General features: G+C 46.2%; 1 protein-coding gene across 1 annotated transcript in view; it reads left to right on the forward strand.

Moving 5' to 3' along the window:
- Positions 1-26,725, forward strand: part of DNAH14 (dynein axonemal heavy chain 14) — a 418,175-nt gene that overhangs the window by 5,888 nt on the left and 385,562 nt on the right. The window contains exon 2 of the mRNA XM_077485830.1: positions 25,653-25,802. Within this exon, the coding sequence (XP_077341956.1) occupies positions 25,653-25,802 (150 nt within the window). The remainder of the gene's footprint in view (positions 1-25,652; positions 25,803-26,725) is intronic.

Below are 26,725 nucleotides of genomic sequence, written 5' to 3' on the forward strand. Positions count from 1 at the left end.
TGGACGCAAACAGATCCACGTCTGGAGTGCCCCACTTGTAACATATGTCTCGAAACACATCGGGGTGCAGAGCCCATTCTCCTGGGCACAACTGCTGGCGGCTGAGATAATCCGCCTGCCAATTCTCCACTCCTGGGATGAAGACTGCAGAGAGGCACGGAACATGCTCCTCTGCCCAGACAAGTATGCGATTCACCTCCTTTTGGGCCACCAGACTTCTGGTACCGCCCTGGTGATTGATATAAGCCACTGCGGTGGCATTGTCGGACTGAATCCGAACTGGGAAGCCTCGCAGTCTGTGAGACCACTCTCTGAGTGCCATGTAAACTGCCCGAATCTCGAGGATGTTTATGGGCAGCAGACTTTCGGTCGCAGACCATTTTCCCTGCGAGCATGTTCCCTCTAATACGGCTCCCCAGCCTGTCAGGCTGGCATCCGTTGTGACAATCTTCCATGAGAGGGGAAGAAAAGTTTTGCCTTTCAGCAAATTTCTGGTTTGTAACCACCAGACAAGACTCTTGCGTGCCCGGGGGGATAAACGCATAGGAAGATCCAGGGATTGGGGCTTCCTGTTCCAAATCGCAAGGATGCATCTTTGCAGGGGCCTTGAGTGGAACTGGGCGAATGGGACGGCCTCGAATGAGGCGACCATCTTTCCCAACAGTCTCATACATAGGCGAATAGAGGAAGATCTTCTGCCCAGAATCAGGCACACCAGATCTCCAATGGCCAAGGCCTTTGGCCCTGGAAGGAACACCCTGCCCTGAGCGGTGTCGATAATGAGACCCAAGTAATCCAACCTGGTGGTCGGTTGCAAAGACGACTTTTCTAGGTGTATAATCCAACCTAGGCGGCCCAGATGTTCTAGCGTTCTGGTGACGTTGCGACTTAGGCTCGTTGTAGTTCTCTCTACGAGAAGCAAGTCGTCTAGGTAAGCCATGACGGCTATGCCCTGAACTCTTAAGATTGCTAAGAGAGGGTCTAGAATCTTTGTGAAGACTCGGGGGGCCGTAGCTAGGCCGAACGGCAGGGCCACAAATTGAAAATGGCGCTGCTCTACCGCGAACCTTAGAAACTTCTGGTGTGCGGGAAATATTGGCACATGGAGATATGCATCTTTGATATCTATTGATGCCATGAATTCTCCTCCCTGCAGGGAGGAGACCACAGTGCGTATTGACTGCATCCGGAAGGTCTGGATGTGTAGAAACCGGTTTAAGTCTCTCAGATCCAAGATAGGTCTGACACTTCCGTTTGGTTTTGGAACGGTGAAGAGATTCGAATAAAAACCTGAACCCTGATCTTTCGGGCTCACTTCTACTATCACACCTTGGGATAGTAACTGATCTAAGGCCAGGAATAGCGGTTTCCGCTTTATCGGATCCTTGGGGATCCTTGACCTTAGAAAACGAGAAGGTGGAATCTTCTGAAACTCTAGCTTGTAGCCCAGAGATACTGAAGAGATCACCCATTTGTCCTGAATCTCCTCCCGCCAGGCGCCTGCAAACTGCAGGAGCCTTCCCCCCACTCGGCCGAGCGGGGGCGCCCCTTCACAAGGAGGTTTTGGAGGTCTGCTTGGCAGGCTTCCGCCCCCAAGTCTTTTTCTGTCCCTGGGCTCGGCCCTGAGGCTTTCTAGCAGCGGAGGGCTGGGAAGGCCGTCGCCACTGTTTAGAGCTTGATGCTTCGGGAGAAAGAGTACGCCTGAATGAAGGACGTTTACTCTTTTCGACTGGAAGGAGTGTAGATTTACCTCCCGAAATATTTTGGACGAATTTATCTAATTCTTCTCCAAACAAACGTTCCCCTTTAAATGGGAACCCAGCCAAATGCTTCTTGCATGACATTTCAGCAGCCCAATTCTTTAGCCATAGAGCCCTACGCATGTGTACCAACATGAGGGATAAGCGTGATGCTTGTTGGACAGAATCCAAAATCGCATCAATTATGAAACATAAGATGCGAGGCATCTCTGCATATTTCTCTACTTCCTCACTGGGGAGGAGTTCAAACATTTGTTTGACCTGTTCCTTAAGGAACTGACACAACCCCACGGCTGTGACTGTAGGTTGCACCACAGCGCCGGCCATGGAAAAGGAGGCTTTTAACAAGGTTTCCAGCCTTTTGTCAGCTGGATCCTTAAATACCTGCGCATTATCCAAAGGACAAGTTAGGTTTTTATTCACACAAGAGATAGCCGCATCGACAGATGGGGCCCCCCATTTCTTGGTGAAACTTTCCTCCACGGGATAATACATGGAAAACCTCTTGGGAGGAGTAAACAGTTTATCGGGATGTCCCCAGTCCTCATACATCAAGTCACCCATTAAAGGATGAATTGGGAAGGAACAAGCAGTCTGTGGGGCTTTCCTGACTCCCAGGGAAGAGACAGAGGATGTAGCAACTTCAGCAGCTGGCATTCTGAACGTGGTACGCACCAATTCAGTATAATACTGCACCTGCTTTCTGAGTGCCTGGGAGGAGGGGACTAACTCCTCATCCTCTGACTCATCCGACTGCTCATGATCCCTATCCAAAGATAGGGATCTCTCCTCATTTTCAGAACAACTGTCTGAGAGAGGGGTTTCAGCAGAGGGAGGGGATCTACCCCTTTTTCTGCTATCTTTTAGGGAAGCAGAAATAAAATTCATTATCCTCCCTTCAAAACTCTCCAATGTAGCCCTAAGGGAGTCCTCAGTGACATAGACCGGGGCTGCGACATTGGGAGAGGCTGCAAAGCCTGAAAGGGACACTGACTCGTCTTGAGATGCAGGCTCCAGTCTTGCAGAGGGGGATGGTAATTTGCATGCACCTTTGGAACCCCTGGACCTAGGCGGTGATTTGCCAGTGCTTTTATTACCTGCCCCTGAAACCCTCTTACGAGGAGACATAGTACTGAGCTACAAAGCAGAGGTACTAGTACAAATGCAATCACTTGTTGTGCTTAAAGTCTCACAATAAATCAATATAAGCTTAACTGCACAACCTGATGCTGAGTAGGTGTCTTAAGGTTCGCCTGGATCCAATCCCATGGATGCTTACAGCCCACAGCTCCTGTGTCTCACCTTACAGTCCCCTGACGCTCTGGGCTTTTTAAAACGGCCGTTTGGCGCCTGCACTACAGCATTGAGCACACTAATCGTGCACAGCTGGCAACCACACCCCCCCTCCTCCATTAGGCCGGGAGCGCGCCCGCGCGCGTGCACGAGGACCGCGGGATCCGGGGGGGGGGGCACATGTTCCACTGTTGTCACCATCAGGAAATCCACCCTGAAAAATGAGATCCAATTATCGCTGGAGTGTTTGTAGACAGACTGAGGTTGATTGACTAAGACTGGAGAGTGCAAAATCTGCTGTAGCTCTGCATAGAAACCAATCAGATTCCAGGTTTTTTGGTCAAATCTTAAGGCCAGGTTCACACATATGCGGCCATGATTTCGCGTCTGGGGTCCCATGTGTCCCTGTTCACCATTTTTTTGCCTGAATTTTCACCTGATTCTGACCCAAAGGCAAACAGAACCCTTTTTCAATGCGGACTACGTCGGCCCTGGACTGTGTGAACCGACTCCATTGAGATCTGGTCACACATCCAATTTGCAAATGTGTGAACCTAGCCTACTAGGTGACGTTAGAAGCTGATTGGCTACCATGCACAACTGCATCAGATTTTGCAATCTCCAGTCTGGTAAATCAGTCCTAAAGTGATTGCAGAAGATCAGTAGCACCAAGATACAAAAGAGGATGGAAACCCAGTGAAAATAAAAAAAGGCTATTGTCAGTTATACACAGTGCTTTAGGTCCCCTTCGCATAGGCAGCTGAGTGTCTCTACCACCCTCTGAAAAGTGATCCAAAAGGGTGGTAAAGCATCAGTTTCTAGGCACTCAGGAGGAGATCCTTCTTTTATTATTTCAAATGCCAAGGGTAATTATGTATGACCAGCTTGCAGTTGTTGCACGGTCCAATTAAAATTCGGACAGGCAGAGTCACCTGTCACAAAATACAAGCCAAGGTAAATTTTCCACGGCATGTGTACCACCCCCTTTGGCTGTCGTGATAGGTTTTAGATGGGAATCCAGCTGGGGATGGGTGTAAAAATGTTTTACCACCCTTCTGTTGTCCATATGAAAGGGGCCTTAGCCCTGTTTCACACCAGTGCCGCTTTAAAATCAGGCTACTTTACAGCCATTTTAAAGTCGTACATCAGTGCGATTTGCACAGATGATTTAGGTTCGGCTTCTGACTTAATTTAACAAAAGTCTATGCAAGTCGCAATGAAATCGGTAAAAAGTAGTGATGCTGATATGAACGGCTCTGTTACTGGAAATAGAGTGTAACTTGTCACTGCGATTTGGAACTAAGGGTTTACTCTGCTTTAATATATGAATTTGTTGCAAAACTGCTCTGTTTGTCCTGATTACCATTTATCATTAAAAGTGAAAGTAAAAAGAAAACACCAATTTTTAGGTTGTCCCCAGAAAAGTAATAGATGAGAAATCAGTCCCAAAGTGATTGCAGAAGATCAGTAGCACTAGTTCTGGTGAGCTGGAGTCCCCAAAAAAATCCCTTTAATTTAAAGAGATATTCTCTCACTTCCTATTTGGCTATGGGACAGGAAGTGAAGGGAAATCTCCGCAATGGGACAGAGATGGCAAAAAAAAATCTGACAGAGGTTATTACCCTCCCTTATGCCCCATACACACAAGCGGAATTTCCGACAGAAAAAGTCTGACAAGGAGCTTTTCATTGTATATTCTGACCGTTTGTATGCCCCATTGGACTTTTTACGTCAAAAATTCTGACGGACCTAGAAAGAGAACATATTTTTCCGACGGAACCAATTCCTAACGGGAAAATTGCTCGTCTGTATGCTGTTGCTCTGAAGCAAGTACGAGATGGAAGCTATTGGCTACTGGCTATTGAACTTCCGTTTTCTAGTCCCGTTGTACGTACAACGGGACTTTTAAATTGTAATGTACCTACTGTAATTTTCTTTTCCTGGTGCCTATCCATGGCGTCATACCCATGACAAGTCCCGCTTTGGCTCCTCCTTCAGGATCAGTGAATATTAAAAAAAAAAAAAAAAAGAGTTAGGCTTCATGTACACGGGACGTTGTTTAACCTCTCCTGAATGACTTAACTTGACAGCTAGAAACCGGCATCTAAAAACGTCTGTTTAGTCATGTTTATGTGCCACGTTTAGATGCGGTTAGCCGAGTTTGTCTAGAAGCATTTGTAAAAAAAAAAATTTTATTTTGTTAAAATGAAAAACGTCTGTAAATGAAAATTTGCTTAAAGCGGGAGTTCCGCCGTTTAAAAAAAAAAAAAAGCCAGCAGCTACAAATACTGCAGCTGCTGACTTTTAAAATAAAGACACTTACCTGCCCAGCGCGCCCGCGATGTCGGCACCCGAAGCTGATCTCTCGATTGTCTCTCGGGTGCTGCCGCCGCCATCTTGGGTATGGGAATGAGGAAGTGGAGCCTTGCGGCTTCATTTCCCGGTTCCCTACTGCGCATGCGCGAGTCGCGCTGCGCAATAAGGATGGTCCGCGCTGTCTCTGGGATCCGTGTGTTTCCCAGCAGACAGCGGGGGACCTGCGTAAAGGGGCATAAATATCTGTAGATTCTGCGGATATCTATGCCGGAAGTGGGTGCAGATACCTGTACTGTACAGGTACCTGCACCCCCTCCCCCCTGAAAGGTGCCAATTGTGGCGCCGGAGGGTTCCAATGAGCGGAAGCTCCACTTTAGGGTGGAGCTCCGCTTTAATGCTAGTTACCACGTTTAGCAGCGTTTACAGGCTGTTACAGGCATTTGGCATTTCAAATGCTTCTGAACATCCATCTGAACCCATTTATTTGTGTTCCAAAAAAATGCTTCTAATCTCAACTGCCTAGAAATGACTATAAACGGCCCTGTGTACATGTACTGATAGGATAACATAGAGGAGAGTTCAGAGACAGCTGAAAAAAATGCCTATCTGCTCCTAAATGTCCGTTTACCAGCAGCAGTATACATGAGGCCTTATGTAATACAGTGGTGTGAAAAAGTGTTTGCTCCCTTCCTCATTTCCTGTTCCTTTGCATGTTTGTCACACTTAAGTGTTTCGGAACATCAAACCAATTTAAACAATAGTCAAGAACAACACAAGTAAACACAAAATGCAATTTGTAAATGAAGGTGTTTATTATTAAAGGTGAAAAAAAATCCAAACCATCATGGCCCTGTGTGAAAAAGTGATTGCCCCCTAAACCTATAAACTGGTTGGGCCACCCTTAGCAGCAACAACTGCAACCAAGCGTTTGCGATAACGTGCAATGAGGCTTTTACAGCGTCTTGGAGGAATTTTGGCCCACTCATCTTTGCAGAATTGTCCTAATTCAGTTACATTAGAGGGTTTTCGAGCATGAACGGCCTTTTTAAGGTCATACCACAACATCTCAATAGGATTCAGGTCAGGACTTTGGCTAGGCCACTCCAAAGTCTTCATTTTGTTTTTCTTCAGCCATTCGGTGGTGGACTTGCTGGTGTGTTTAGGATCATTGTCCTGCTGCAGAACCCAAGTTCGTTTCAGCTTGAGTACACGAACAGATGGTCGGACATTCTCCTTCAGGATCTCTTGGTAGACAGCAGAATTCTTAGTTCCTTTTATCACGGCAAGTCTTCCAGGTCCTGAAGCAGCAAAACAGCCCCAGACCATCACACTACCACCACCATATTTTACTGTTGGTATAATGTTCTTTTTATGAAATGCAGTGTTCCTTCTACGCCAGATATACTTGGACACACACCTTCCAAAGAGTTCCACTTTTGTCTCATCGGTCCACAGAATGTTGTCCCAAAAGTCTTGGGGATCATCAAGATGTGTTGTGGAGAAATTGAGACGAGCTTTGATGTTGTTTTTGCTCAGCAGTGGTTTTCTCCTTGGAACTCTGCCATGCAGGCCATTTTTGCCCAGTCTTTTCCTGATGGTGGAGGCATGAACGCTGACCTTAACTGAGGCAAGTGAGGCCTGCAGTTCCTTGGACGTTGTTGTGGGGTCTTTTGTGAGCTCTTGGATGAGTCGTCGCTGCGCTCTTGGGGTAATTTTGGGCGGCCGGCCACTCCTGGGAAGGTTCACCACTGTTCCATGTCTTCGCCATTTGTGGATAATGGCTCTCACTGTGGTTCGCTGGATACCAAAGCTTTGGAAATGGCTTTATAACCCTTTCCAGACTGATAGATCTCAATTACTTTCTTTCTCAATTGTTCCTGAATTTCTTTGGGTCTCGGCATGATGTGTAGCTTTTAAGGATCTTCTGGTGCACCTTACTGTGTCAAGCAGCTCCTATTTAAGTGATGCCTTGATTGTGAACAGGTGTGGCAATAATCAGGCCTGGGTGTGGCTAGAGAAATTGAACTCAGGTGTGGACAACCACAGTTATAGTATGTTTTAACAAGGGGGGCAATCACTTTTTCACACAGGGCCATGATGGTTTGGATTTTTTTTCACCTTTAATAATAAACACCTTCATTTACAAATTGCATTTTGCGTTTACTTGTGTTGTCCTTGACTATTGTTTAAATTGGTTTGATGTTCCGAAACACTTAAGTGTGACAAACATGCAAAGGAACAGGAAATGAGGAAGGGGGCAAACACTTTTTCACACCACTGTATAGCATACCGTGGGTGGGTTTGTATGCACCAGGAAAAGAAAGTTACGGTAAGTATGATACCATTTTCTGTTTTCCTGGTGCCTCCATGGCAGCATTCCCATGACAAATAACTAGCTAGAGGGGTGGGATAATGCTTAGAAAATTATTTATTTAGAAAAGAGACTATTGGTTGGCTTTTAGATAATGCTGTCTTGATGGCTTGTCTGCCCAAATCAACCGATGAGAGAGCTCTTGGATCTACCTTGTAGTGTTTCATGAACGTGCATTGACACGACCAAGAGGCTGCTCTGCAGATAGTTTCAACTGATATGTTCTCCCCTTGTTGCCCAAGAGGCAGAGACTGACCTAGTGGAATGAGCTTTTATCAAAGTGGGTGGCTCCAGCCCCTTTGCCTTGTACGCCTTCTGGATCAACTTTATTATCCATGACGCGATCATCCAGGTTGTTGCCTCCTTGCCGTTGTTTTTCCCCAAGGGATAATGAATAACTTGGTGGGCTTCTGAAGGTGGCCGTGGCTTGGAGGTAGTGTCTCAGAATAATTGTTATATCAAGTTTGTGAAGTGATTCCGAATTTTGGTCGGAAAAGGCTGGTAGAGTCCAGGGTTCAGAGAGACTGGTAGTGGAAGATGCTTTGGGGACAAACCCGCGGACTGACCTAAGTTCCACCCTGTCCGGGTAGAAGACGATATGGTTGTCATCCGCTCCTAAATCTTGAAGCTCCGATACCCTTCTGGCAGATCCTACTGCGACCAAAAAGGATAGTTTCAACGTTAGGTTTGATAGGGAAAGCCCAGAACTTAAGGGCTTTCAGTAACGTTGACTGCTGAAGCCGAATTCAAGATGATGTGTTTTAATATACAGGCATGTAGCTATCCACAAGCATGGTGAACAACTTTGTATAGTGCATGGTATACATTCAAATATATTGTTCTAACTAAAGCTGGGAGCCTGACTACATTTATATACTCTAAAAGGGGGTGGAGGTCTTGTGAGTCTCTTTGAAGGCCTAATCAAGTTGTAATTGTATTTATATTCACAAAGGGATGGTCACTTCGCACCTAGGTGTCACTTCCAGATTCTCTGGGAAAATGCCCCTTCACAGCTGGAGGTGTGAATGGCATTTGGACACTATCAAAACAGCTATACAAACACATCCTGAACATTTGAAACAAATACATTTGCTTAATCAGAATACATGTTTTTGATAATCATGACAAAATTGTTTATAAATAAATGGCGATTCCATTTACCCGCTCAGGTTCCATAGTGACTCCTTTCTGAAGGAGCGAATGGTTTGCTGAACAAGGCTTCTAGGGCAATGGAGAGGTCCCAGGAGGGGAAGAACTGTCTGACAGGCGGACGTATCTTCTTGACTGCTTTAAAAAATTGTACCACCAGTAGGTCCTCTGCCCACCTGTTGCCAGTTGCAGCAGAAATTGCTGCCACCAAGTTTAGGCCTGCTTGAAGGAAATCTAGAAGTTGGGAAGAGGAGGGCGTATTGGGATTGAAGCTTTTGCCGGTGGCAAAAAATCTAAATTTGTTCCAGACTCTGTCATACATGGAGTTTGTTGAAGGCTTGCGTGCCTTGAGCAGAGTTGAGATAACAGTTGCGGAAGATCCTTGTAACTGAGTAACAGAGAGGTATGATAACCAGAGAGAATACGGAAACTAATGCTGCGTACACACAACTGAACTTTCAAGCAGAAAAGGTCCAATGGAATCATTTCGTCAGATATTACGATCATGTGTGGGCTTCATCTTACTTTTTTTCGGACCTAGAAATAGAACATGTTTCAAATCAGTCCAACGGAATCAATTTCTATTAGGAAAGCCGTTCATCTGTATGCTCGTCTGACGGACCAAATATGATGCTAGGGCAGCTATTGGCTACTGGCTATTGAAATTCCTTTTCTAGTCTCGTCGTACGTCATCACGTTCAAAACTAACGGACTTTAGTCCGATCGTGTGTGGGCAAGTCCGTTCGGTCAGAAGTCCATCGAAACTCCGTCGGGAAGACTGTTGGACCTTATCTGCCCCAAAGTCCAGTCGTGTGTACGCGGGATAAGGGGCTAACTGTAGCTGCTTCCTCTGCTGCACGCCTCTAAGCAAGTACCTATTAATGGCTGCAGATACTGTAGCTTTTTTCTTCAAAAATTCAGACGGACCTATAAATAGAACATGTTTCAAATCTGTCCGACGGAATCAATTTCTATCAGGAAAACCGTTCGTCTGTATGCTGGTCTGATGGACCAAATACAACGCTAGGGCAGCTATTGGCTACTGGCTATTGAACTTCCTTTTCTAGTCCTGTTGTACGTCATCACGTTCAAAACTAACGGACTTTAGTCCGTTCGTGTGTGGGAAAGTCAGTTCGGTCGGAAGTTCATTGGAACTCCGTCGGGAAGACTGTCGGACCTTTTCTCCCGGAAAGTCTGGTCATGTGTATGTGGCATTAGGGGCTAACTGTAGCTGCTTCCTCTGCTGCACGCCTCTGAGCAAGTTCATATTAATGGCAGCAGATACTGTAGTTCTTGGTTAAGAAACACTGCATATCCCAAAAGACCAGCAGAAGGGACTCCCTGTCTTTTAAGCGCGTTTAGCTGCCTGAGAACAGGGACCTCATCTGGAAGAGGCTGAAACCAGATGGAAGCTGCAGAGTGCAGAGGTAAGGATGTTCGACCATCATTCGCTGTCCATAAGTTATGAGGAAAAAAAAGAGACTGCTGGGGGGTCTCTAACCCTCTCTTTTAAAGATATTCACTAATCCTGAGGGAGGAGCCAAGGCGGAGCTTGTCATGGGTATGCTATCACGGATAAGCACCAGGAAAATGTTTTGCCCATAGTTTTACTTTAAGCATTTTCCACCTAGGCATTTTACAGGAAAAGTGTATTTTTATTATACTTCTTTATCTTTTTATCTTTTATTTTTTTTTTTAAACGATACAGAGCTATATTTTCGCCCAGGAGCTTTATTTAGCCGATTGCCTTCATTAGTTATTTAATAGGATAATTCATACAAAATAGAAGAGAAGATAATTATATTTTTTGATACTATTATTTTTTTTTAATTATCTCTCAGTTTCTTAGTTGCCAATTAATGGTCCAATAATGAACTTCATTTTCAGATCAGTAATTACACTGTTGGAACTCATATTTCTGCTTATTTTAATTATGCCATTCGTATATTATTGTACACATAATTATATCTGTAGCAAAGCCGAGTAGATTTACAACCACCAAAAATTACTGGGCTGGTTTGGTGAGACAATCCAGAGCCAAATGAGATTGTGCAGTCATCTGCAGTAACCAATCAGGTGCTGCACATGTGTCAGTTATGACACCAGCCATTTGGTAAGGGAGTCCATTCCCTCCGGTAAGCACAGTTTACCCTCTTTTCTTTGGTGGCGGACGGTGCACGAGGATGGGGTTGTCTTGAGGATCATCATATAAATATTTTATATATAGATAGAAGAGGAATTCTGTCCTCCCCACCATATCGGATACATTTAGGACTGTTTCATTTCACTGTGGTGTTAATTTCTATTACAGTTTATATATTTTTTAGTTTCATATTGTGTTTGATTACACTTGTATATTTAAAGCACTGCACCATTGGATTACTTTATGTCAGCTTGAACCAGTCTGGCAATTCTTCCCTTTTCTCTCTCTCACCAACAAGGCATTTCTATCTATATAACTTCTGCTCACAGGATGTGTTTTATTTTTTGCACCATTCTGAATAAACTCTATCCATTTGTGTTGTGCATGAAAATCCCAGATCTCCAACTTTAGTACTCTAATGCCCTGTACACATGGTCGGACATTCCGACAACAAAATCCGACGGATTTTGGCCCAAATTCGTCTTGCATACACACGGTTGCACAAAGTTGCCAGAAAATCCGATCGTTCGGAACGAGGTTACGTAAACCACGTACGACGGGGCTATAAAGAGGCCAGTAGCCAATAGCTTTAGGGCCATAATTTATTCTGAGAATGCGTGGCACTTTGTGCGTCGAAATTGTTTACACACGATCAGAATTTAAATGATCGGATTTTGCTGTCGGAAAATTTTTGATCCAGATCTCAAACTTTGTGTTTCAGAAATTCAGATGGAAAAAGTCAGATGGAGCCCACACACGATCAGAATTTCCGACAACAAAGTCTGATCGCACATTTTCTGTCGGAAAGTCCGACCTTGTGTACAGGGCATAAATCGGACCATGCGTGGAAGAAAAGAAAATTGCTTGATTCTCAACACAGTCAGTGATGATGGGGGAATCCCTCCTGCATCACTATTGTGCATTTTGGTATTTCGGGAATTTGATGTAAACAAAAACTGAAACTGCTAACCCGTATCTGGGTGATTTGCTGACAAGTTTGGCTGATTAGATAATTCTATAAATAATCTGTTGTACAGGTGTTCCTAATAAATCCTTTGAGTGTATTTTTATCAATTGCAATAGTTCTTTATTATGCCTTACCAGAAAATGCAGTTATTTGGTTGCAAAAGGTTGTAACAAATCTCAGAAATGATATGCGTCAGTGGTCTCTAAACTGTGGCCCAGGGGACAGATGCGGCCCTTTTTCCAGCCCTTGGGACACTTTTCCTCCAACTGACACCAATGAGCGGGCACCATTGCTCCCACTGACACCATCAGTGGGCATTACTCCTCCCAGTGACACCATCGATGGGGCATTATTCCTCCCACTGACACCATCCATGGGGCATTATTCCTCCCACTTACACCATCGATGGGGCATCACTCCTCCCACTGACACCATCGATGGGGAATCACTCCTCCCACTGACACCATCCATGGGGCATTATTCCTCCCACTTACACCATCGATGGGGCATCACTCCTCCCACTGACACCATCGATGGGGAATCACTCCTCCCACTGACACCATCGATGGGGCATTATTCCTCCCACTGACACCATCGATGGGGCATAACTCCTCCCACTGACACCATTGATGGGGCATTATTCCTCCCACTGACACCATCGATGGGGCATTATTCCTCCCACTTACACCATCGATGGGGCATCACTCCTCCCATTGACACCATCGATGGGGCATTATTCCTCCCACTGACACCATCGATGGGGCATAACTCCTCCCACTGACACCATCGATGGGGCATAACTCCTCCCACTGACACCATCAATGGGGCATTACTCCTTCCACTGACACCATTGATGGGGCATTATTCCTCCCACAGACACCATCGATGGGGCATTATTCCTCCCACTTACACCATCGATGGGGCATCACTCCTCCCATTGACACCATCGATGGGGCATTATTCCTCCCACTGACACCATCGATGGGGCATAACTCCTCCCACTGACACCATCGATGGGGCATAACTCCTCCCACTGACACCATCAATGGGGCATTACTCCTTCCACTGACACCATTGATGGGGCATTATTCCTCCCACAGACACCATCAATGGGGCATTACTCCTTCCACTGACACCATTGATGGGGCATTATTCACACTCATACCAACAAAAAGGCACTATTCCTCCCACTAAAACCAATGATTAGGCATTGTTTATTCCAACTGATGCCGGGGCATTTTCTACTCCCACTGGCCACAGTCCAGCCCTCCTAAAGCCTTAAAGGGTAAGTTCACTTAACTTACACAGGACCCCCTCCTCACCCTCTCCAGTTCCACTGACCTGCAGTGTGGCAATCTTCAGTTCTGAGCCCTGCTTTAGCTGCCTCATGACTCCAGGGCTTAGAAATCCCCAGAGCTTAATTTCTTAAATGTACCCCGTCAGGAGTGACGTTGAGGAGCATTCTAATTGCGCCCATGTGATGGCGCCCATGTGATGGCGCCGACCAATCAGAACCCACGTAGCCCATCTTCTCAGCGGGGAAGAAGACGCATGAAGGCGGAGGGGATTTCTAAGCCCTGGAGCCATGAGGCGGATATAGCAGGGCTCAGAACTGGAGATCGCTGCCGAGCAGGGGGTTCTGTGTAAGTGCACCTAACAGATTTTTCTGTAAAGGTGGACTTACACTTTAAGGACAGTAAGCTGGCCCTTTGTTTAGAAAGTTTGGAGACCCCCAATATACATCAATAAACAAAGTATCACAAATGACAGCATCTTGTGATTATTAAAAGCTGAATTCCAGGACAAGCAAATATTTTCTAAATATAAGGGTCCTGTGTATTCCTCCTTGAATCTTGGTGTGCTTTGTGTATTTCTTCAAGATCTGTGCAGTAATCTGGTGTGAAACTTTGCACTGTACAGCAGCTTCCTGTAATAAAGACCGGTCACACTTGCTCTCTTGCCTTGTGCAGGGTGACTATATGGTAAATATATCCTAAATGGTGCAGGTTTAGGAGATATTTACAGTACCTACAGGTAAGCCTTATTATAGGCTTAACTGTAGGTACAAATGGTATAACAGGGTTTCCAACCACTTAAAGAGGTGAATGAAGTGAATGAGTTAAGCCCCATACACACTATCAGATTTTCTGCTGTTTTTTTCCATCAGATTTACCAAATATGAGGTCAAACCTTAGGGTGTTCAATGTGTATGCAATCAGGCAGGCCCTTCCACTACATGGTTTTGGTAAACCTGAAGGAAAAAATCAGCAGACAATCTGATAGTGTGTATGGGGCTTTAATGAATTAGTGTTCACAAAAGTCTGACATAGATCAACCCCTGCTGCAGCCTCTTAAACTGGGCCTTGCTTCATAGTTGCCATGTACAGTCTCACTAGGCCCTAGGGGAAAGGAAACTGAGGCAATGTTTCATTTTTCCCATTGAGGACTGATGACATCATCGCAGCCTAGGTCAAATCCCTGTCTGGAGCTCAAAGATTACTTTTTAATTTGTAAAAGAGGGAGCTTTGAAAAAAAAAAAACGCTGTATATTGTGGCTAGTCAGCAATTTATTCATCATGCAGATTTGTAAAGCTACTAAATAGTCAATTTCAGATGGATTCTATGAAACTACATGTATTTTATGAATCTGAGTGTTAGGATATTAGCTGAGCACTGAAATGAGGCGGCTGAGCTTCTCTTCCCTCCTGGGTATGAAAAGTATCATTAGCTTCCAAAAACTCTGTGTGTAGCTCCTTTTTCATTCATATTTATTAGATTTTCACAGCGAGAAAGAACATTGGGCTTGTTCTAGGATCAAAAAGTGATGTGGCTTGATGCATTGTTCTTGGAATTATCTAATATTAGTTTGTGGCTGGTAAGAGACTAAAATATTCGGCTTGACCATTAAGCTTGCAATTGGTCAAGGTTGAAGGGCCACATTGGTTACCAAAAGGTTCTCTCATGTTATCAATGTGTGCTGTATGACACCAGAGGGTTCTACATGCTAGTAGAGAGTACTGGATTTTATAGGACAATGCTTCATGTTACCAGAGAATATTGCATTGTCCTAGAGAACACACCTGGTAATAGAAAACACAATATTTTAGGGCTGTTACTGATCAAAAATTTTGTGTTCGATTAATCGATATTTTTTTTTAATCGATTAATCTACTAATTTCGATTAATTATAACGCACATACAGATCCAACTACTTTTAGCTGATCTCCTTGCATTGCAACTCTGCATAAGTCAGTGGTAAATGTGGTATACACTATATATAATCACCTGACACTACTTAGTTTTCACAATCCATGACTTAACTTCACAGTTCACACAAACGTTTTAAATTCAAACTGTAGCACTGATGTAAGTAATTTTTTTTTTTTCCACAGTAGCGTGACAATCCCTCCACCTCCGGTCTAACGAATCTCTCTCACCTTATGGCATGGACCCCTGTGCAAACAGGTGGTCATGCATGCGGGTATCAAAAGGGTTAACACGGACTATAAACTTCTCTCACAATCTCAGGTCGTGGGTAGAAAGAAAAGATCAAAGTGCTCACTGCTTAAGAATAAGATTACATTTTTGTGTTCAAACACAAGCTACTCACATAAAGATGATAAAAACACAGCATGTAAGGCCGACAATCGTGTTAGTTCCGTAGGGCAGCAGCGGGGGGCGCCATGCGTAGCTCCTCCCACGTACACGTTACGTTCAAGCAGAAACTTTAACGTCACCGGACTCCTCCCCACTTCCCTTCGTTAGCAGACGGAGGCACTTGGGGAAGGGGGGGGGAGTCCGGTGATGTCACCGGATCTCCAGCGGAATTCCCTGAAGACCTGGGAAGTCGGTGGAGAGGTGAGTACCGGTCAAAAGAATTTTGATCGATCAAAAAAAAATTGATCGATCAAAAAAATGAACGATTAATTGAGGAATTAATCTTTAATTTTCACAGCCCTACAATATTTTACTAAATATTGCTACATATGACCAGACAGGGCTTTAATTGTACTACTGATTGTAAATGTTATCAGAGAATGCTGCAGGGTGCTACAGCGTGTACCTGTAATCATTCTGAATTTTGCTACAGAATGTATGCATTGCAAGATAGTGCTGCATTGTGATACAGGATGTACATGTTAGCAAAAAGTTACCAGAGATTGCTGCATTGTGCTACAGAATGTACAAGAGAGAATACTTTGAGGCAATGGTGGCCCGTGCATAAGGGGTGCTCGAGTTTCGCCTCCCTATCCAGGCGTCCGGCCCCCTTATCTACATGTGGGGCGCTGGATGCATGGATTCCCATGAAGTTTTTTTTTTTAGAAGCACATGATTAGAGGCTGAGGCTCTAATTGGCATCAAATAAGGGGGCCCTGATCCCACCCAGTTGTGTGACAATAGCGAATTAATATTCGCTATTGTCAAACTGATTCTCGCCCGGCCAATCAGGAAGCGACTCCTGAGACCTGATTAGTCAGAGAGTCTCAGGACCCACTTCCTGTTCGGCTGGCCACTGAGCAAGGTCTCCAGGAGTTATGGCTCACCCGCATCAGCTCAGCCACATCCAGCACTCCCGGCTTGGACAGGGGAAGGAGGAGAGGAGTGTCTTCCTGGGCATCTGGTGTTGCTGGTGTTCCCAGTGTTCCCCGCCTTCATGTCTGTCTCCCGCCGGGGGAGAGGCATTCCCACTGGGGGAGAGGCATTGGCTTGCCACCCCCCAAAATATTAAGCACCAGCCGCCATTTCTTCCAGAGCAGATATGAGTCTGATTGGTGACTGTAAGGAACTTCTGTGGTATTTTTACATATGACCTTGTGCATGTTTGAATCAGCAAAAAGGGTCTTCCAGCATTACCAGCTGGTGTCTCACAAAAAAACTCTGCATGACCACAATGGTCACGTGAATCGGGTATTTCAAGCATCTTTATTGTGCATAGGTGGAAACAACTACCCTGCCATTGTGGCTTTAAAACAGAACTAAAAGGAATACAGTGAGGGGAAAAAAGTATTTGATCCACTGCTGATTTTGTACGTTTGCCCACTGACAAAGAAATTATCACTCTATAATTTTAATGGTAGGTTTATTTTAACAGTGAGAGACAGAGCAACAAAAAAATCCAGAAAAACGCATTTCAAAAAAGTTACCAAGTGATTTGCATTTTAATGAGTGAAAACTGTATTTGACACCTTCACAGAACATGACTTAGTACTTGGTGGCGAAACTCTAGTTGGCAATCACAGAGCTCAGACATTTTCTTGTAGTTGGCCACCAGGTTTGCCGACATCTCAGGAGGGATTTAGTCCCACTCCTCTTTGCAGATCCTCTCCAACTCATTAAGGTTTCGAGGCTGGCAAGTTTGGTAACTCGAACCTTCAGCTCCCTGCACATATTTTCTATGGGATTAAGGTCTGGAGACTGGCTAGGCCACTCCAGGACCTTAACATGCTTATTCTTGAACCACTCCTTTGTTGCCTTAGCCGTGTGTTTTTGGTCATTGTAATGCTGGAACACCCATCAATGACCCATTTCCAATGGCCTGGCTGAGGGAAGGAGATTCTCACCCAAGATTTGATGGTACATGGCCCGTCCATCATCCCTTTGATGCGGTGAAGTTGTCCTGTTCCCTTAGCAGAAAAACAAGCCCAAAGCATAATGTTTCCACCTCCATGTTTGACAGTGGGGATGTTGTTCTTGGGGTTATAGGCAGTATTCCTCCAAATACAGAGAGTTGAGTTTATGCCAAAGAGCTCGCTTTTGGTCTCATCTGACCACAACACTTTCACCCAGTTCTCCTCTGAATCATTCAGATGTTAATTAGCAAACATCAGACAGGTTTGTACATGAGCTTTCTTGAACAGGGGGACCTTGCAGGTGCTGCATGATTTCAGTCTTTCGCGACATAGTGTGTTACCAATTGTTTTCTTGGTGACTATGGTCCCAGCTGCCTTGAGATCATTGACAAGTGTAGTTCTGGGCTGATTCCTCACTGTTCTCATGATCATTGAAACTCCATGAGGTGAGATCTTGCATGAACCCCCAGAACGAGGGAGATTGACAGTTATATTTTGTTTCTTCCATTTGCAAATAATCGTACCAACTGTTGTCACCCTCTTACCAAGCTGCTTGGCGATGGTCTTGTAGCCCATTCCAGCCTTGTGTAGTTCTACAATCTTGTCCCTAACATCCTTGGATAGCTCTTTGGTCTTGGCCATGGTGGAGTAATTTGGAATCTGATTGCTTCTGTGGACAGGTCTTTTATACAGGTAACAAGCTGAAATTCAGAGCACTTCCTTTAAGACCCTGTTCACACTGAGGTGGTTTTCAGGCGTTTTAGTGCTAGAAATAGCCTCTAAATAGAGCCTGAAACCACCTCCCATTCATTTCAGTGTGTCTTTTCACACCCGGCGATGCGCTAGCAGGACGTTGAGAAAAGTCCTGCAAGCAGCATCTTTGGGGCAGTTTGGGAGTGCTGTATAAAGTGCTCCCAAAGTGCCATGCCTATTGAAATGGATAGGCAGCGCTTCCAACGCGCTTTGGAAGCATTGTAACACGAGCGTTTCTAACCCCTTCTTAGGGGTTAAAAGCTCCCCGCTAGCGTCTGAAACGCACTGCTTAAACAGCGCTAAATGCCACTAAAACGAGCAGTGTTTTAGAACTAATGCGGCCACGGCCCTAGCGTGAAAGGGGTCTTAGAGAGTGCTCCTAATCTCAGCTCGTTATCTGTATAGAAGACATTTGGGAGCCAGAAATCTTGCTGATTGATCGGGGATAAAATACTTATTTCACTCATTAAAATGCATTTGTCTCTTCTGCGATAAAGAGCCTGTGTGTCTGTACTTTTTTTTTTGTACTTTAGTTTCACTTTAATTGTGGAGTCAAGGTTAGGGAGGAGTGGAGAATTTTTTTTGCACAGATTCCAATAGTAGTAATGAGCTTTGTAAAGCCATAGAACATGCTAATTAATATTACTACAACACTAGTATAAATGTAAAAGTAGTCCATTTGGCCCCACTAAACACAATACCCAACCCATGTACACAACAATATTAAACTATAAGGCCTCTTGCACATGGGTGGCTGAAGCACTGCAACTAGGGTGCCCACGTGTCCCTGGCACCTTCATTCCAGGACAATAAAGTGTCCCGAAATGCAGTGGCGTAGCAAGGGGAGCCTAGGCCCCAGGCGCAACATTTGGGGGGAGCGAAATCCTGCGCCAGTATGTGTCACCCTCTCTCCATACTCCTTATTTCAATTTTCCGTGACTCCGCACTCCGGCCACCATGTTAAAGCGGGATTCCACCCTAAAGTGGAACCTCCGCTGATCGGAACCCCCCCCCCCCTCCGGTGTCACAATTGACACCTTTCAGGGGGGAGGGGGGTGGAGATACCTGTCAAAGACAGGTATTTTCACCCACTTCCGGGCATAGACTCCCACGGGAGTCTACGCCATTTCCTGCCCTGCCGTGCTGTCTGCTGGGACACACATGGGTCCCAGTGACAGCGCAGAGATTTCCTATTGCGCGGCGCAGCTCGCGCATGCGCAGTAGGGAACCGGGAAGTGAAGCCGATTCGCTTCACTTCCTGATTCCCTCACCTCGAATGGCGGCGGCAGCAGCCGAGGCCCGAGCGGTCGATCGGCCTCGGCTGCCGGCATCGCTGGAACCCGGGACAGGTGAGTGTCCATTTATTAAAAGTCAGCAGCTGTAGTATTTATAGTTGCTGGCTTTTAATATTTTTTTTTTGGGCGGAATCCCTCTTTAAGTCTCAGGCTGGCGAAACGGGTCATGTGCGGCAGGTGGGGCTGGTCTGTGCTCAGTCGTGGCGGAGCGGGGCTGGCCTTGGCTGTGAGCTGTGGCTGCTGTCTCCTCCTCCTCCTCTACGGGTCACTGATCATGCAGGCAGTCTGGCAGTGTGAGAGGCAGCGGCGCAGAGGCAGAGCAGATGGAAGAAAAAAAGGTAAGACTCACTCGTGAGTTTTGATGCTGGCCTGGGGGGGGGTAGATATGGTCTGGGGAGCAGCCAGAAAGTCAGTGTAATGTATAGTGTTGTGGGTAGTGTATAGTGGAATTCCTCCTCCCTTCTCCACACTCTGCTGGCAGAGCAGCGCTGCGGTGTGTGAAACTTTCATGGAGAGAGAGGAGCTGTCAAAATTGAGGTTGGATGTCGGGGGTAGACGGGACCCAACTATCCAACACCAGCCAATGGGATGGGATCTGAGCAGGCCGCTACGTGTATGTGGCCCTGCCCCTTTCTTAAACAGCCCAATCATTGGCTGGATAGCTGCTGGGTCCCTCCCACCTCTGACATCATGCTGAATTTGTCAGCTCCTCTCTCTCTCTCTCTCTCTCTCTCCATACAGTTTCACACACCGCGGCGCTGCAGAGAGCATTCAGTTTCACCCAGTTACACTATCGGCTGTGAAACCTGCCATTGCCATCCAGTGCCACCTGCCAATGTTAACCAGTGCCACCTGCCAGAGCCAATCAGTGTCATCTGCCAGTGCCACCTGCCAGTGCCACCTGTCAATGCCAACCAGTGCCACCTGCCAGTGCCAATCAGTGTCATCTGCCAGTGCCACCTGCCAATTAGTGCCACCTGTCAGTGCCATACAGTGCCACCTGCCAGTGCCATACGGTGCCAGTGCCAATCAGTGCCATCTGCCAGTGCCATCCAGTGCCACCTACCAGTGCCACTTGCCAGTGCCAATCAGTGCCACCTGCCAGTGCCAATCAGTGCCATATGCCAGTGCCATCCAGTGCCACCTGCCTGCGTGTGTGTGTGTGTGTGTGTGTAGTGGGTAGTTTGTGTGTGTGTGTAGTCAGTGTATTGGTCTGTGGGTAGAGTATTGTGTCAGTATGTATTGAGCAGTGGTCTGTGGGTAGTGGGTAGTGTATAGAGTATTGTGTAGTAGTATAGTGCATTGTGTAGTGGTCAGTGGATAGTGTAGTTTGGGTAGTAGTGTATTGTGCTGTGGTCAGTATAGGTAGGTTAGTGTGGTGTAGTGGTCAGTGTGTAGTGTAGTGGTTTTGTGTGTAGTGTAGTGGTCAGTGTGGTGTGTAATGTAGTGTAGTGGTCAGTGTATAGTGTATTGTAGTGGATTGTATAGTGTAGTGGTCAGTATAGGAATCGGGTAGGTCAGTGTAAGAGTATAGGAATGAGATAGATCAGTGTGGTGTGTAGTGGTCAGTGTATTGTGTATTGTATAGTAGTATACTGTAGTGGTCAGTATAGGAATCAGGTAGGTTAGTGTGTAGTGTAGTGGTCAGTAGAGGTCGACTGATATATATCGGCTGACATTTGGCGTTTTTTAATAAATCGGCATCGGCCGATTGTGCTGATAAAAAAAGGCCGATTATAACTTCAGCGCGACTTGCAAATTACTTCTGTAATAGAAGTAAATGCAATTTGCCTGAAGTCTTCCGTGGAGCGACTTTTCTCCTATCTGGGCAGTCTGCCAAGAAAAGACCAAAGAGATACAATGTTTATACTGATCAATGAACTGAACTTCATGTGTAGGAGTTCTCAGTTTAAAGTATCAAAGATGTTGCTTGTAGGACTTTTTTTTAATGTCCTGCCAGCGCATCACCTCAGTGTGAAAGCACTCGGGCTTCCACACAGACTGCAGGGGAGCCGTTTTGCAGGCACTTTACAGGTGCTATTTTTAGCCCAAAAGCGCCCGAAAAATGCCCCAGTGTGAAAGGGGTCTAACTGTTAGATTTTATGAGTTGAAGAGGGGGGGGGGAGAATAAATAAATAAATAAATCGGCCTAACATATCCGCCCAAAATAAAATTGGCATCATATATCGGCCATCGGCCGCCACGATTTCGAAATATCGTCATTGGCCAGAGAAAAACCAATATCGGTCGACCTCTAGTGGTCAGTGTGTAGTGGTTAGTGTAGTGTGTAGTGTAGTGGTCGATGTTGGAATCAGGTAGGTCAGTGTAGAGGTTAGTGTAGTTGTCAGTATAGGAATCAGGTAGATTAGTGGTCAGGTAGGTCAGTTTAGGAATCGGGTAGATTAGTGATCAGGTAGGTCAGTTTAGGAATCAGGTAAATTAGTGGTCAGGTAGGTCAGTTTAGGAATCAAAGGTCAGTACTATTGTAGGAAGAGAAGGGACTCAGGGAGTGTGGAAAGTCCGCAGGTTAGGGGGAGTGTCATGTCCCTTTGATACAGGGTCTCTCAGGGTGTTGCTAGCAATGCTGCCAGTGTCTGCTCAGCAAGTTACACACAGGCTGGATGCACTTCTTAACCAGGGAAGGGTTTATTACTCGCTCAGAAAGCGATGTACATTCTTACATGGAGAATTCATATACAACGGGGAGCAAATTACTTGCCTTGCCCCGGGTGCTGACAACCCACGCTACGCCATTGCCGTAATGGAATTGACAGAACGAGCAAACCCCGCTATAGCACTGGCACTCGCTCTGCCTCCAGCTCCACTCGAGACTCTGGTCACTGGTTGCTATAGTCGCCTGGCGTCTACCAACCAGTGACCTCATAGCCGCAACTCTGCCCAGCATACAAAGCGGGGGAGAAGTTAACTTTCTCCTCTGCCAATCCTAACGCTCTCCACCATGCCGCATGCCATGGCCATGCTGGTTCTCTACTTAGTGGGGAGTCTGTACTGGGGGGGGTCTGTACTTAGGGGGGTCTATAATGAAGGAGGATGGTCAGTACTGAAGGGGGTCTATACTTAGTCAGGGGGTCTATACTGATGGAGAAGGGCTCTGTATTTAGTGGGGGGGGGGGGTCTATACTGAGGGGGGAAGTCTGTACTGAGGGAGGAGAGTCTATACTTAGTGGAGGGGGGTCTTTACTGAGGGGGTATATACTTAGTGGAGAGGGGGGTCCGTACTGAGGGAGGGGGCCTATAGTTAGTGGGGGGTCCGTATTGAGGGAGGGGACCTATAGTTAGTGGAGGGGGTCCGTAGTGAGGGAGGGGGGTCTATACTGAGGGAAGGGGGTCTATACTAAGGGATACATTTCAAGCATGGTATTGGGATGATATAAGTTCTAAAACCAGCCATTCACCCGACAAATCACTCGCCACCAAAATCCTGCCAACCCTCGAAAATACATTCAACGCCCCCCCCCCCCCCCCCAGTCCTTGCCAGAATTGTCCCTGAATGGCAGTTTGGAAATTTGGTCACCCTACCTGCAACATGAATTCCAGTGTCTTTCCCCTGCCTGGAGTAAGGAAGCATGCAAAAAATAGAATTATTATTTTTGCATATGTCTGTATTCTGTACTTGTGTTTTTACGATAGCCTTGAGGTATGTGCCTGGGCTTCCCGGGTGGGGAAAAGACTCAGGCATTTTCATTGCTAAGGCGCCCATGATTAAGAATTCTAAAAATACTCAAAAGACTCAAATACTGTATATTGAAAACTTCAGTATGTAACTCTTTTTAAACAGTTTTGTATCAGTGCATTACAGGACATCTAAATAACCTTTTATCCCTTTTAAGACCCCTTTCACACTGAGGGAGTTTTGCAGGTGCTATAGCGTTAAAAATAGCGCCTGCAATCTGTCCTCAAAGAGCTGCTCCATTGTCTCCAGTGTGAAACCCCCAGGGCTTTCACACTAGAGCGGTGCACTGACAGGGCGTCAGGAAAAGTCCTGCCAGCAGCTTCTTTGGAACGGTGTGTTTACCGCTCCTCCACCGATCCTGCCCATTGAAATCAATGGGGCAGCGTGGGTACACCGCCAGCAAAACGACGCTATTGTGGCGCATTGTGGGCGGTTTTAACTCTTTCTCAGCCGCTAGCGGGGGTCAAAAGAGCTAGCGGCCGAAATGCTCCGCAAATCCGAGGGTAAAACGCTGATAAAAATAGAGATGTTTTACCGCCGATGCTATGGGCGGCACAATGTGAAAGGGGTCTTATTATTACACTGGCTTAATAGAAAACACAACATATCAGGCTTGATAAAGGAGTGCAGCCGTCCTGTCATACACGGTCTTGCCAGCTCAGGAAACGCGTTGCATGCCCTGTGACGTCATCTCCCGTCGCCCGTAGTTCCTCGTGCGTTCCACACCTCGGACTAACGCTCACGGCTCTACATCGGCCGGCTCTGCACATCTAATACAGCCCCCAGGAGCGGACACACGCCAACAGGACTCCCCCAGCGCAAGGGATACAGATGACACATCGAGGGTCTCCCTCCGGTTTGGAATCTTTACATTGCCTGTTAATGTACTACTTAATGTGAGTGTTTTTAACCACCTGTGCATTAAATAAGAATTTTACAGTCTACACTCAGAGGCGCCTCTCTCTTTTATCTTTACAGTACTAATTGGGAACCTGTTTCAGTTTCCACTGGATGGCTGCCGTGTTTGGACCGTACTTTTACCCCCCTGAGAGTTTTTACCCCCCGAGAGTGATTAACCCCTTCCCTGTCGGATTTTAGACCTAGTTAAGGAAGGGGTCCTCTCCTTACTTCCGCCCCTTTCACTCCCATCCCCCCCATCCCTTTCCATTCCCCCTCTTGTGCTGATTGCACCTATAGCATTATTACTTGCAGCATTATCATTATGCCTTTTAAATATGTTTTTTAAATATTGTGTTTATTAAGTGTTTTTCACTTCTTGAAAAATAGTGATAGGCGGGTGGGTGTTTTTATGAGCGCCATAATACTTGTATATACAGGTTCTAGCCTGTCATTTGCACCTCACCGCTCACATGACCAGGCAGAACTTCAAACATGGCCTGGCCAGACTGGTGTTAAGGCCTACCTACACAATTAACCCTCAGAACTGTAGGGTCCTGAGGCAAAAACTAAATTTATAATGCGTGTGACATTCCCAAATGTCATCCGCTACACATGCATTCACACTCAGTGGAAGTCTACCAGCCCTCCAGCAATACAACAGTGGATACAATGTGTGTAGGACATCAGACTTGTGGAGGATCTCACTAGGTCCCTTCAAGGTACTGGAACTAAATTCCATAATAGCCATTGGATAGAATACCTTTTGAAAATGAACTCAAACAACTCCTCATGGCATGAAATAGCTACACTTCTGAACCCCAACCTACCTCAAACACAGACAGCTCTCATTCCCCCACAAATAAGCTTACCAATATCATCTATACCCACACCTATTCCTTTTACCTAACCTGCTAATCTAGTTCCCACATCCTCCCCCTATATTCCGCTATCTTTCCTTATACACAATTTCTATGTAGGTTGGGTTGTTTGGGGCAAGAAATAGGGGAAGGAGCCTAACCTGGAGTTTGGCTTTACCTTAGCCCTCCCCAGCAGCACATACTCTACTTTTTCTCCCCACCACTCCATTCAGCTACTGGGAGCAAAGGAGAGCCCTGTGAGAGTTACAAGTTGCCGTAGTCGAGGTTGACATAGTTGTAGCAAAGGAAAGGTAAATAAAACTGATGGGAAGAGGTGATGAAACCAAACCTGTTTCTTTGCCCTGACTGACCAAGTCATGGGGTTACTTTATACAGTAAAAAAATTATCAGTGTTGTCAGACTTCTTTGGGAGTTGATGCAAATACAGGATGAATAAAAATGGCATAGATCTTTTTTGGCTGGTATAATGTAGATTGCCTATGTTTTGTGTTCAAATTAAATACAAAGAATATTTGGGAAATAATTGTATTTTTTTTCCTTTGTTTTCTTTCTTTTGACCTCAGGAAGAAAGACACACGATGTACGCCACGGAGCGCAGGAGCGATCTGCTCTCTCGCTTACATTTCACAGCAGAGAATTCAGATGTTCTCCAGATGGTATCCAGAAACACTGCCATGAATAAACAGCCTGTCAGACCTAATGAACACAGACTGGTGAGCACTCCTTTTTTTACAGCATGAAAACAAAGTGTCTCTTCCTTTAAAGCGGAGGTTCACGCAAAAATTGAACCTCCGCTTTTCAGAACCCCCACACACACACACACACACACGGTGTCACATTTGGCACCTTTCAGGGGGGAGGGGGTCAGATACCTGTCCAAGACAGGTATTTGCACCCACTTCCGGGCATAGACTCCCACAGGAGTCTACGTCTCTTATTGTCCCCCCGCACTGTCTGCTGGGACACACACGGGTCTCAGAGACAACAGGGACCATTTGGATTGCGCTGCGCGACCCGTGCATGCGCAGTAGGGAAGCGGGAAGTGAAGCCGCAAGGCTTCATTTCCTGATTCCCTTACCGAACATGGCAGCGGCAGCACCCGAGGACCGAGGGACAGTCCGGCCTCGGGTGCCGTCATCGCTGGACCCTGGGACAGGTGAGTGTCCTTATTTTAACAGTCAGCAGCTGCAGTATTTGTAGCTGCTGACTTTTAACCACTTAAGGACTGCCGTATTGCCAGTGTACGTCATTGCAATGGCACGCACAGGCACAAGCACGTACATGTACGTGCTTGCCTTCCAGCGGCTGGGGGGTCCGATCGGACCCCCTCCCGCTGGATACGGCAGTCCGTTTCACTTCAGGAGCAATCCAGGATGAGGGGATGGCCGTTGGTTTCTGGCCATCCCCTCGCGATCGCTCCTGGCGAATGAGAAGCTTCCTCCCACTGTGTATTGTATACACAGGCAGGGAGGAAGTGATGTCATTCTCCTCGGGGCGGTCTTTTTGACCGGACTAAGAGGAGAAGACAGAAAGTAAGTGTGCACCAACACTACACTGACATGTAGGCACACACAGGCACACAACCCCCCCCCCCCCCGATCCCCCCCCCCAGTCACAGTGTCACTGATTGCAGTGA

This window comes from Lithobates pipiens, unplaced genomic scaffold, assembly GCF_037356315.1.
Source record: "Lithobates pipiens isolate NorthernLeopardFrog02 unplaced genomic scaffold, aLitPip1_a1.2 Scaffold_18, whole genome shotgun sequence".
Taxonomy (NCBI): Eukaryota; Metazoa; Chordata; class Amphibia; order Anura; family Ranidae; genus Lithobates; species Lithobates pipiens.